The sequence below is a fragment of the Aptenodytes forsteri genome, unplaced genomic scaffold, assembly GCF_000699145.1.
Source record: "Aptenodytes forsteri isolate BGI_AS27 unplaced genomic scaffold, ASM69914v1 Scaffold56, whole genome shotgun sequence".
Lineage (NCBI taxonomy): Eukaryota > Metazoa > Chordata > Aves > Sphenisciformes > Spheniscidae > Aptenodytes > Aptenodytes forsteri.
Genome location: NW_008796213.1, coordinates 3,005,398 through 3,016,893, shown reverse-complemented (window position 1 = coordinate 3,016,893; position 11,496 = coordinate 3,005,398). Strand labels below are relative to the sequence as shown.

General features: G+C 39.7%; 1 protein-coding gene across 1 annotated transcript in view; it reads right to left on the bottom strand.

The window, feature by feature from the left end:
* Positions 1 to 3,497: 3,497 nt before the first annotated feature.
* Positions 3,498 to 11,496, bottom strand: part of CHRM2 (cholinergic receptor muscarinic 2) — an 18,255-nt gene continuing 10,256 nt past the window's right edge. Inside the window, exons 2-3 of the mRNA XM_009288345.2 lie at positions 4,500 to 5,935; positions 3,498 to 3,594 (exon numbers count right to left, since the gene is read on the bottom strand). Coding sequence (XP_009286620.2) covers positions 3,498 to 3,594; positions 4,500 to 5,896 — 1,494 coding nt within the window. The 5' untranslated portion in view covers positions 5,897 to 5,935. The remainder of the gene's footprint in view (positions 3,595 to 4,499; positions 5,936 to 11,496) is intronic.

Below are 11,496 nucleotides of genomic sequence, written 5' to 3'. Positions count from 1 at the left end.
CCCAAACAAAAGGCTGACAGAAATTTTTCTTGGGTTTGTCCTCACTGGAAAACAGATTTCTCAACTTCAGCTTTTTTCTTTCTTTCTTTCATAATCCCTGGTGTCCATTTGAACATTCCCATCCCCATGAGCATTTGTGAGGCAAAAAAGAAAGAAAGAAAGAATATCTGACCTATATAGATGTTTGTTGGTTTTGGACTATTTTTCATCAGGCAATGTTCAAACACTTTGCTATCTCTGAACGGTCCTCATGATTTCCTAGTAAAGCAAAAGAAAATCCCAAACAAAAGGCTGACAGAAATTTTTCTTGGGTTTGTCCTCACTGGAAAACAGATTTCTCAACTTCAGCTTTTTTCTTTCTTTCTTTCATACTTTCTTTCTTTCTTTTTTTTTTCCTTTTTTTTAACCACAGATGTCTTTAATACTCAGAAAAGGTGCCAGTTGGATTGACATATCTTCAGGCTGTTGTTCTTTCCCTGGAGAGTGAAGGTAGTGCTGGCCTGTGACAGTACAAGTCACTCCCCATGGATCTGCCGACGTGACAGATCCTGCTGCAGCAGGGCTCCTGTCAAGGGTTGGTTGGGCCTTTTCAGTTTTAGCCTGTTTCTGGAAATAATTAAGAGGAAGAAAAGGAGAGGGCAAGAAGTGCTAACTGCAGTTAGGTTGGGGTTTTTTTCCCCTCATGAGTCACCTGCACAGTTTGCTCAATTTCTATGTGAAATGAAAGTGGCCAGCGCAGCACATGGTGTGGATGTGCTGCTGGGATCCTCTGGCCAAGCCCAAGGTGAAGACGTGGCAGCACCAGCAGCAGGGCCACCTGGGGCCTTGGGGGCGACGGGGCACAGGTGACAGCCGGGGAAGCCGGAGGAGGTACCAGGGAGCGCTGCTCTTCAAGACCGACTTCTACATCTTGTAGAACTATCCCTCAGAAGGGAAGTGAAACCTGGTGAACGTGGTTTGGGACACAAAGGAAAGACATGAGAGCTCAAAAGATGTTCAAAAGAACAAATTATTTTGCAGCTCTGAAAGGTTATCCCACTTTTTGTCTTACTGAGCCACAACCAGCTGAAGACCTGAGAGGTTCCCAGTATCTCAGGGCAGGCTCTGTCTCCTCTCTGCCTCTGGGAGGGGTAGACAGTGTCATGAGTAAGTGTTGGCTCTGCACCTCCCACCAGTTGCCAATAAATGCAACACGGACAAAATCCCATGCAATATCTTGAATGTTAGATGATTATTTTCCATGTATATAAACCATGTCGGGGTGTGTGTTTGCATGCCTTGTTTGTGCTTGCATAGGTGCATTATGTCATCTATTTTTACACTGTTTAATTGTCTACGAATGTCAATGTACCATGGAAATATTTTTTCATTGAACTGGTACAAGGTGGTAACACACAGGATTGTGTGTCCTGCAAGTCTTTTAAATATACTATAACACAAACTGAAGTGTCTTGTCCTTTAGGATCAAAAGTGAGGTTAGTGCTAGGGAAAAGTGCTAGAAAGCTTCAAACTGAAATTTTTTCTTTTTTCTTTTTTTTTTTGTTTATTTCATGAATGCTGGCAAATATTTTTTTTTTTTTCTGCATGGTATTTTGAGTGTCATCACATCACATGAGGAAAAACTATAATTGTAATCTATCTTGCACTTCTTAACCTGTAGAAATGTCCTTAGCTGTTAGAGGAATTAATAATTTATGAAGAAGTGACAGCTGCAAAGGTCAGAATAAAGGATTTGTGCACTTGCTGGAAAACTGGAGTTAAAAGATTAAAGAAGAATATACAAACCATTATTTCGCAATGTGAGTACCTGTACTATTTTATTTCATGAATGCTGGCCCCAAAATATTTTTTTTTCTGCATGGTATTTTGAGTGTCATCACACCACATGAGGAAAAACTATAATTGTAATCTATCTTGCACTTCTTAACCTGTAGAAATGTCCTTAGCTGTTAGAGGAATTAATAATTTATGAAGAAGTGACAGCTGCAAAGGTCAGAATAAAGGATTTGTGCACTTGCTGGAAAACTGGAGTTAAAAGATTAAAGAAGAATATACAAACCATTATTTCGCAATGTGAGTACCTGTACTATTGATATCCACCGCACTTGCTGAAAGAAACAAGCAGGTGTGTTTCTTTTATGAAACTTTTCTAAAGAAGTAAGATTTAGAAAATGAACAGATTTCATTTTATCTTTGTTTTTTATCTGGACTTTTTAACACTGTAAGAAATGAATGATCTAGAAATGATCATGTAAGTCTTTCCCTTGACTTGTCAAGATAAGCCTAGTGAATGTAGCTTTGAAAGACATCCAGCACTCAGTTTTGCAAGCTTTATCATTGAGTAATTCTTCCTTACAAGCAGGAAGATGAAAATAGTGATAGTAAATATGACTCAAGGCGAGTGAGGGTTGCAAAATTAGATCCTTGGCTGCATAGAGACACTTAGATATATTAGGATGAAATCACTAGGGGTATAAAATCAATGAATGCATAGTAAGACACATTAATCCTGAGTTTAATGTGGCTTTAATTTACTGCAGTTTAATCCTCCTCATTTTCACTTTCTGCTAGGAACTTGTACTTCGAAACATGAAAATTGTCGTATTGCCAAAGTGCTTTGACACTGTGTTCCAATAAGCTTGTCAAACGTAAAACTTAAGTCTGCAAGATTAATTTCCCTGTAATCTTGAAGGCTGCTATTTTGAAGTGCATTTTGGAAGACTCTAATGTGGTAGCATGAAATAACAGAATGATTTGGTGTCCTATTTGGTAGGTGGCTTTCATTCCAGAAGACAGTCTCTCAGGACACTGTCTGTGCAGCAAGCTACTTTTTTGGGTAACAAAATCTGTAAGTGTACTTTCACTAGTGCCTGGAAGTTAGAGTTACTAAGAAGGAGGTAACTAGAATATGCATAACTCACAGACAATTGCTGTTTTCAGTAATCTGATACACTTTGTCCTGTCCACACAGTGCTCAGTTGTGCTACAGTAAATATCAAATATTGAAATAGTAAATTCTTTGCCAGGCAGAAAGAATCTGAGTTTGAGCTGGTGTGGAGTAGCAGATAATATTTGAACTTGACCCCTGCCAGCCCCCCATCCAGACTATTTCAGTATCTGGTTTTGTGTAATCGCTGTTTTCCTCTCTGCCTTTTTACTAGCGTTATCCCTTGGCTTACAGTCAAAATATTGCTCCCAGCTGGTACAAAAGGCAATGTAGCCAATATCTTTTCCACAAAGTAAACATCTCATCGAGAATACACCCAGGAAGGACCCCGGTTTCACACTAAGGGCTTAGGCAGAACTTGATCCATGTGGGCACATCAGTCCCTCTTATTCTTTTACTCAATAAATGAGTGTGAACCATCTTTTGGCTGGTCAAGAGCATGGTCATCTAATATTAACTATTCATTCTGTGGAGCCTCAGCATACCTCTTCATCTGTACATCCAACTTTAAAAGTATGTAACCTCCATTTTCCTAGTAATAACCTTGTTTCTATTCTTCAGCTGAGGCCCTTTGTTTGGCCACCATGGTGGCTAACTGGATGAGACCTTTGAATTTACAACTTCTTTTGATATTCAGTCTTCGTGCCCTGGTATAAAAAGGAAGAAAAGGCTAATGGAGGTTAAAAGACAAATCCACGGGTGGATGTTATATGACAAACAAAGTGAACAAAATTGTCTCAAAAGCTTTGGTTTACATGGATGCTGAATTAGTCTTGGGATGTAGCAATCTGGAAAAGACAGCCTTTTTTCACTCTTATCTTGACGTGATGAAGGAATCATGGAACAAAAGCCCCTAGAAGGGAGCAAGCAGCAGACTTTGAATGATACACAAGTTAGGCAATGGTTATGTGTTGAGCATAAGTACGCTTTCAGAACTGATGCGTTTTTGGAAATGGTAGTGTCATAAACAACATAAAATAACTTTCATCATGATTTACCTAACATTAAGGTTCTTACGTGACAGTGACAAAAAAGCTTTAGACAACTTTGAGCTTTAGAAACCTTCTACCATGATTCATTTGGATTATGTAATGATCTTCCAAACTCCTATGCCTCTTCCACACAGTTATTGTTAAAATTCCCTTTTTTTTTTCCCTAGATTGAAGACATATTAAATAGACACAGAAAAAAAAGAAAGAAAAGAAAAGAAAAGAAAAAGAACAAGTATTTTACACAGAATGACCGAAAATCATAGACCTTAAAGCCCTTCTGCAGAATACTCTCAAAAAGCAAGGAACTGTGCCACCAGTCCACATACTTGAATAATTCCTCAAACATCCCCATGTCCTCAAGATTTATTTTCAATAGTTAAAAAAATGTTTTTAAGTGTAGTTCTTAGGGGTGGAGCTATTGCCCCATGTCAGTATTTCCACTAACATCCTGGATTGCACATTCCATAGAAGAGCATAAAGTGCTATGGCATTTTTTTGTTTTTTAACTTAATTTGGAACTTCTTCACCCTTTCCATTATTATTTTTATTATTATTTTTACCTTGTAGCGCCTATATTCTTGTAATGACACATAAGAAGGTCCTTAAAGGTCTTCTTGAAAGTAGCATTGCAGAGCGCATAACAAGCAGGGTTGATGGTGCTGTTGATATAACAGAGCCAATAACCTATGGTCCATACAGTGCCAGGGATGCAGGATGTGCAGAAGCTGTTGATGAGCACCATCACGTTGTATGGGGTCCAGGTGATGATGAAGGCCAGAAGGATGGCCAAAATAGTCCTTGTCACCTTTTTCTCTCTAGAAGGAGGTGGTTTCTTTTTGGCTGGCTGCTTTGTCATCTTGACAATTTTCCGGGCTACACTATTCTGCTTCTCTTCCCCATTGGTGCCTACAATCTCCACAGTAGTGTTGGTGGAGGCACAGCAGTCACCCTTTTGGGACTTGGTGACTATCCTGATGCATGTCAGCTTGGAGTTCTCCACTTTGAGATGGTCTTGGGAGGCAGAAGCCTGGCTGGCATCTTTGGCAGCTTCGTCCTCTTTCATGTTGGAAGCAACCACACTGACAGAGGTGGAGTCGTTGGAGCTCTCCTTCTCCTCCCCTTGAACACAGTTCTCCGTCACAGTTTCTCCGGTGGTTTTTCCATTCTGAATTTTGCTGTGCTCCAACCGATCCCCACTGGTTGGGATGTTGTTATTGTTTGGTTTCACTATTTTACCTTGGACAAGGCTGGGGGAAATTGTATCTTGGTTTTGGGCAGCTTCCTTTTTCCCTTTCTTTATCCGACTCTTACTGGCTCGAGAGATTTGCCAGTAAAGGACAGTCATGATGATAACAGGCAAATAGAAGGCTGCAATGGCAGTGCCAAAAGTGACGGCAGCATTGGAAAAAAACTGGATGTAGCAATCCCCATCTGGGACAGTCCTTCCTCCCACAATGAACTGCCAGAAGAGAATTGCAGGGGCCCACAGGATGAAGGACAGCACCCACGCAGCTGCGATCATCATGCCTGCCATCTTAGTGGTCCGCTTTACAGGATATGTCAGAGGCTTGGTGACACAAAAGTATCTGTCAAAGCTGATAATGAGGAGGTTCATTACAGAGGCGTTGCTGACCACATAGTCAAGAGCCAGCCAGAGGTCGCACACCACAGGCCCTAAGGGCCAGTAGCCTATCACAGTGTAGAGGGTGTATAGGTTCATAGAAAAGATGCCAATGATCAAGTCAGCGCAGGCCAAGCTGAACAGGAAATAGTTGTTGACAGTCTGTAGGTGCCTGTTGACTTTGATTGACACCATGACTAGGATGTTTCCAATTATGGTGACTAGACTGAGAGATCCTGCTACCAGGACGATGAAGACCACCTCAACAGTTTTATAGGGGCTCTCCAAAGCCATCACGTTTTCAGTGGAGGAGTTTATGTACGTTGAGTTATTCATTTCTGTTCTGCTAACAAGATACCCAATTATCACTTAAGCCTGCAGAGGAAAGAAAACAAAACAGATACCATCATGAAATTAGTCCCTTTGCCTTTAGGAAATGGATCCCAGAAAAACTACTTGGAAAGAATTTAAAGGTAGAAGATGTGTGCAGAAGGACCAGTCAGCTTTGGCTAATGAAAACACCTTGCAACATATGTTCCTTTAGGAATAACATACTAAAAGGATACCTCTAAATATGTGGCAAAGACACAACATTTGAATCCAAATCTAGATTTTCAAGTTTTCAGATGCATTTTTCACTTTGTCCTGTTATAAAACTAATAATGACTTGAAAATTTTGGAACCGGATCTACACATTGATTTCTTTCCTACCAGCAAAATAGTTCACTTTGCTCATTTCAAACCCTATTATAAATTAAAAAAAATCAGTCCTGAGGGTATGCCATTCTTATAACCTGAGGTGAAGATGTGATTTACCAGGAGCCAGATCACACAAAAGTGACATATGTTTCCATCTTTCCTTCATGTTCCCCCTGGGTATGCCTCTGTGAGGTTTATGGAACAAGTTTGTGTCATGTCTCCCTCTAATTTTCTTACACTGCAGTTACTTTTTTTGTCAATATTTGCAAAGATTTGGGCACTGCATCAAAAACTAAAGTTATTAGTCTGCCAAGAAACAAAAAAAGGGTAGGTCTGTTGAAGGCAATAGAATTAGTAAACTCACCTCAGTTAGGCATCTGGCTATCTAGTTAGATGTGTACAATTTTAATTTTTTTTTTTCCATTTCAGTGAGATTAAAGTGATTTTTTTACATCCTCTTGGCTATTTGCACCTGGAAAAAGGGTGGTTGTTTGTGTTTTTTTAACATGATGTGGTTATCTCTTGATCCTTGCTTGCTCGTACTTTCCTCAGTTTTTTCAAATCACAATATTTTTAATCTGTATCATATAAAGCTACGACAAGAGGTATGAAATGGATAGCAGGATAATGGTAAAGAAAGAAACAGATAAAAATCAGTTCTGTTTATATACAGCAATTCTTTTTGTGCCCTGTATAACCTACCAGCTGTACTCAATAAATAGTAATTAAACTACTAGCAATATACATGTGATAGAAGATCAAGAAAACAGCACATGCTTTTGCCTTAAGGATATATACTATCTTTTTTTGCATCCCCTGGAAGTCAATAGAATGCACTGGAATTGTATAGCCAGTCTCCAAGCGCTCATTTATGAGCTGTGCTCAAGGGATTATTGAGGCATGAAGGCCAGATGTGATAGAGAAGTTAGGTTGTTTCTAATTGGAATATTCTTTTTTCCCCACCTATAAGGCATCACTTCTTTAAGACAGAGCTTCTCATTTTTCCCCACCTATAAGGCATCACTTAAAGAAGACAGAGCTTCTGGAAGTGGGGGTGCAATCAAAGGAAGACAAAAAATTCAGTTATGCTTGACTCCTCCATGCATCACAGATTAAGGAATCCTCCTCTGGCTCCTGTGACTAACCTGCTGATGCACAGATATATACAATCCATGTCACTTTAACAGAGCAATGCATTTTCCCTGCCATTTCATCACTGCATATTTTCTTTCAGATGCAAAAGGAAGAAGATGATGCAAAATGTCAGCACAATAGCAAAAACCCTTCTGACCTCTGAGAAAAATAAACAAGTCTGTCTCTGTGGAAAAGTCAAAATGTTATACCAGGGTAAAGGTTTTCTGTCTGAGGCAACTTTGTAATCTTGTAATTTATACTTAAAGAAATACAACTGGCAGAAGGTGGGGCTTATACATTTGCCTTTGCTTTTAAAAACAGCTAAGATTTGTTTGCCAATTCCATGTTGAAGTGAACACATGGATAAATAGAAAAACATAAGGCTAGACAGATATTTTTTCCTATTATCTATTCACAGGTACATCCTTAAAATCCTTGGGATCAGGTTCAAGAGAACAAAACAGTGAGGAGGAATGCTTTAATTAAATACGTACTTTGTACAGTAAGAATAGGCTGAGGGGAATATAAAAGAACTTATACTCTGTGCAAAAAATACACAGGAGAATAGCCCAAACATCTTTAATATATAGGACTGTCATTTCAGCAATTCACCGTGTGCTTTTCACCCAAAGCCTTGCAGCTGAGCAGCTGGCTATCCAGTTAGATGTGTAAGATACCAATTTTTTGGGACAAGCTAAGAACTTCTTCTAAGCACAGTTGTTCATGAACATTCTTGACAGAATGCATTTTTGATGAAAAGACAAAATAACTCAGAGATGTATTGATTTCAAAAAAATTTCAGCTGAAAAGAGCTTGTGATCCAGGGCTCTGCAGCTACCTCTGGTGACAGACAGTGAGAGGGGGAGCAAGAAGGGAAGAGTGTGAGATGATCAGAGCTGAAAAAATTGTGCTTTATGATAAGAAAACAAGTGTTTCTCTATAATTTCATTTTGGCAAAATGTTCAGAGGTTTTGTTTTCATTCCACTGAAGAACTAATATTAATTTTAAAACCTTAAAACTTGTTGTGAAAACAAATTACCATCTCCCAGCTAACTTTATTCCTAAGTCTTTTCAGCGGATTTTTTTACCCACTTCCAGTGGAAATATTGGTAATTCAGTATAAATTCTCTTGATTTTATTATCTCCAGTGCAAGGAGTTGGATGAGAGCTAAAAGCTAATTTTACTTGTTAGGAAAAGGATTTCACTGTGTTCTTTTGAATGGAAGCAAAGCAGAGGAGTCCCTTTCCCAGTGATCTCTCTTTGCACAAAACTTTCCCGTCATCGGAAGGCTGGTAGCTCTGGATTGCAAATTACATTGACAGTTACAGCTTTCTTAGGTATGGAGAAACATACCTGCTATCACTTACTCCAGTAAAATCTTCCTCTGCTTGCATCAGTATGATTGTAAAGTGAACCAGGTTTTGCTGTGTGTGTTGACGAGAAGGTATAGGGCTGGAGAAACATTTGATTTCAACCGATATATATCATTGCGGCTGATAGTACTACAGCAGAGACCAGGGTATGCATGCTTCCTAATCCAAGACCCCCTGAAATCTGCTGGACTCTTTCCTCTTGGCTCCAGTAGAGTTTGAATCAGGCCAATAGTAACGTTTCTGTTTCTTATTGTGGCTGCTTGCTCCCTCGGTACAGGACTGCCTGTGGACTACTTTTGTTTTTGTCATGCCACGGAGCCCATCTCTCCTGCTGGAGAGGCATTTGTTATGGGAACAGATGTTATTCATCAGGCAGACCTATGGGGCAGAGGCATTTTAAGGTAATGTGACCTCCCGTTATGAGAAGTACCAGATCTTATTCTTGAACAAACAGAGCTCTCCTCTGCAAGCCCATGGGTGTTTGTGTGAGTTGCACAATATGGCACTGACTCCCGTGGGCTACCATAATTTATCCTTGCATTCTTGCTAAACAGACAATACACAGAAAAGGCAAGAAATTTCTCTTGTGACCTAAAAACCAATCAAGTTCATTTTCTGAAATATATTTTAAAATATATATGACTTTGTGGAATGCAAACACCATAATCACTGCATGGAAAAAGTCCAAAGCCAAGAAATCCACATATAAAATAGTTCATTGTTTGATATTTGATATGTAGTTGGGAAACATTTCCAGTGCAGTAGTTTCTCCCCCTAAAGAATTACTTCATAGTGCTGAAAATCATTCTCTTCCCTTCTCTTGACTAGACAGGGGTTTGGGGCAGAACTGGGGGATTTGGTGGGCTACATGGTACGTGCACTTTTGGCCTGGTGTGATGCCAGGTCTTTTTGCAGTGAGTAGTAGGCAGGCAGAAGCAGGGCACGGGTGGGTTGACCTGGATCCCCATTACCACTCACAAGGAGAAATGTGGTCCAGGAGTAAACCTTCACGGAGCATGCTGGCAGCCACGATCTGCTTTGCTTTCCTTCATTTACCTCCCTAGCAGTCACTGGGAACACCAAAACTGAGGTCTGATGGGTGAATTCCGTAAGCTGGTTCATTGTAAAAGGGAACTGCAATGAGTGTGAGGAAGCAAAATGATGCTATTGAGGGTATTCATCCTATTCCATTGCAGACCCTGAGGAGGAGGCCTCCAGAAATGGGAGGGCAAGGAGAAGGGACAAGGACTGGATGTCACCCTTAGAATCATGATCCTCAAACAGGAGGTACTTAGGTATTACATCTTGCTGACTGTGCTTTCCACTTGCCCTGACAGGATCCCATCTCTTTGGTGCAGATGAATCATGTGGCAATCATTGTAATTTTAAATTTAGAATATATCTCCAACATCTGTCACAAAACAGACTATGGAAATGTTGTGTAGATTGAAAAAAATGGCTGTTATGCCATGCCTGTCAAAGTTTGTTAGACAAAACCTTCCGCTGTATTGTGTATATTGCCAAGTTAAATATGGTAAGGATTTAATGGCTTCTTTGAATCCTCTGAAACCATATAAAGGCCAAGACATGAAAGAGGAAACAATCTGTACCTGAAAGTTATATTTGTGCTTTAAGTGGGATTACCCAGGAACTTATATGCATTGCTACTCTGAGCACTTTTCAGCATTCAACTCTCAAACAAAAGTAAAGTATACTTTTTTAACTTTTCCTCTTTGATCCAGTTCCTCTCCAGTCCAAACCTATGTAAAATGGATTTGATTTTTGCTGTAACAATAATAATTTTTTTTTCCTGAACTGATTTTGATCCTGAACTGCACTGGTTTTGATTCTAAATTCTTTCCTGGCACCATTTAAAGCCACAGTGTGAAAAAAGGAGAGAAACAAAGTCCCTAAGCCCGTGACAAATACAGTAGGCTCATTAGTCAGAATTTATTACAGACTTAAAAGAGATTATAGTTCTAGTCTGGGCTTTTCGTAAAAAATACATTTCAGAAAATTCCCAAATATCAGAAGACTAAAATCTTCACCACATGGGTTACCTTCTGCAATCCATTTGAAACTAGAAACATCTTTGCAAAGTATTACTGCCTCGGTGCGGTCCATTCTTCTCATTTTCATGCACTTTTGTTTTTCTCAGTCAACACATGTCCTACAAAAAAAGATATTCTGTGGGCCTGTCTGGATCTACTTTTCCCCATCTCATCATGAAGGGTACCTAAGGGAAAAATAAACAATTTCTGCACATATCGTGAAACAAGTAGATCAGAGTCGTAGAGCATTAACAGAAGCAGACTAACACTGTGCCACTAACAACAATTGAAATAAAGCAAAAATAAAAATACTTCCCCAAAAGCAGTAAGGAACTGTACATGAGTAAGTGGCAGTGCTGGCATCAACATTGCTGCCTCAGTGCTATTGTTAGGGTCTGAGGATTTGTACAGCTGTTAACTACATCTTGCTCACTGCTGTTCTAATAGTGTAAAACTGGTAAATACAGTGCCATGAGCCCAATGGGTTTGTATTCAAAATCACAGAATCATAGAATAATTTAGGTTGGAAAAGACCTATAAGGTCATGAAGTCCAACTGTAAACCTAACCCTGCCAAGTCCACCACTAAACCATGTCCCTAAGCACTACATCTACACGTCTTTTAAATACCTCCAGGGATGGCGACTCCACCACTTCCCTGGGTAGCCTGTTCCAATG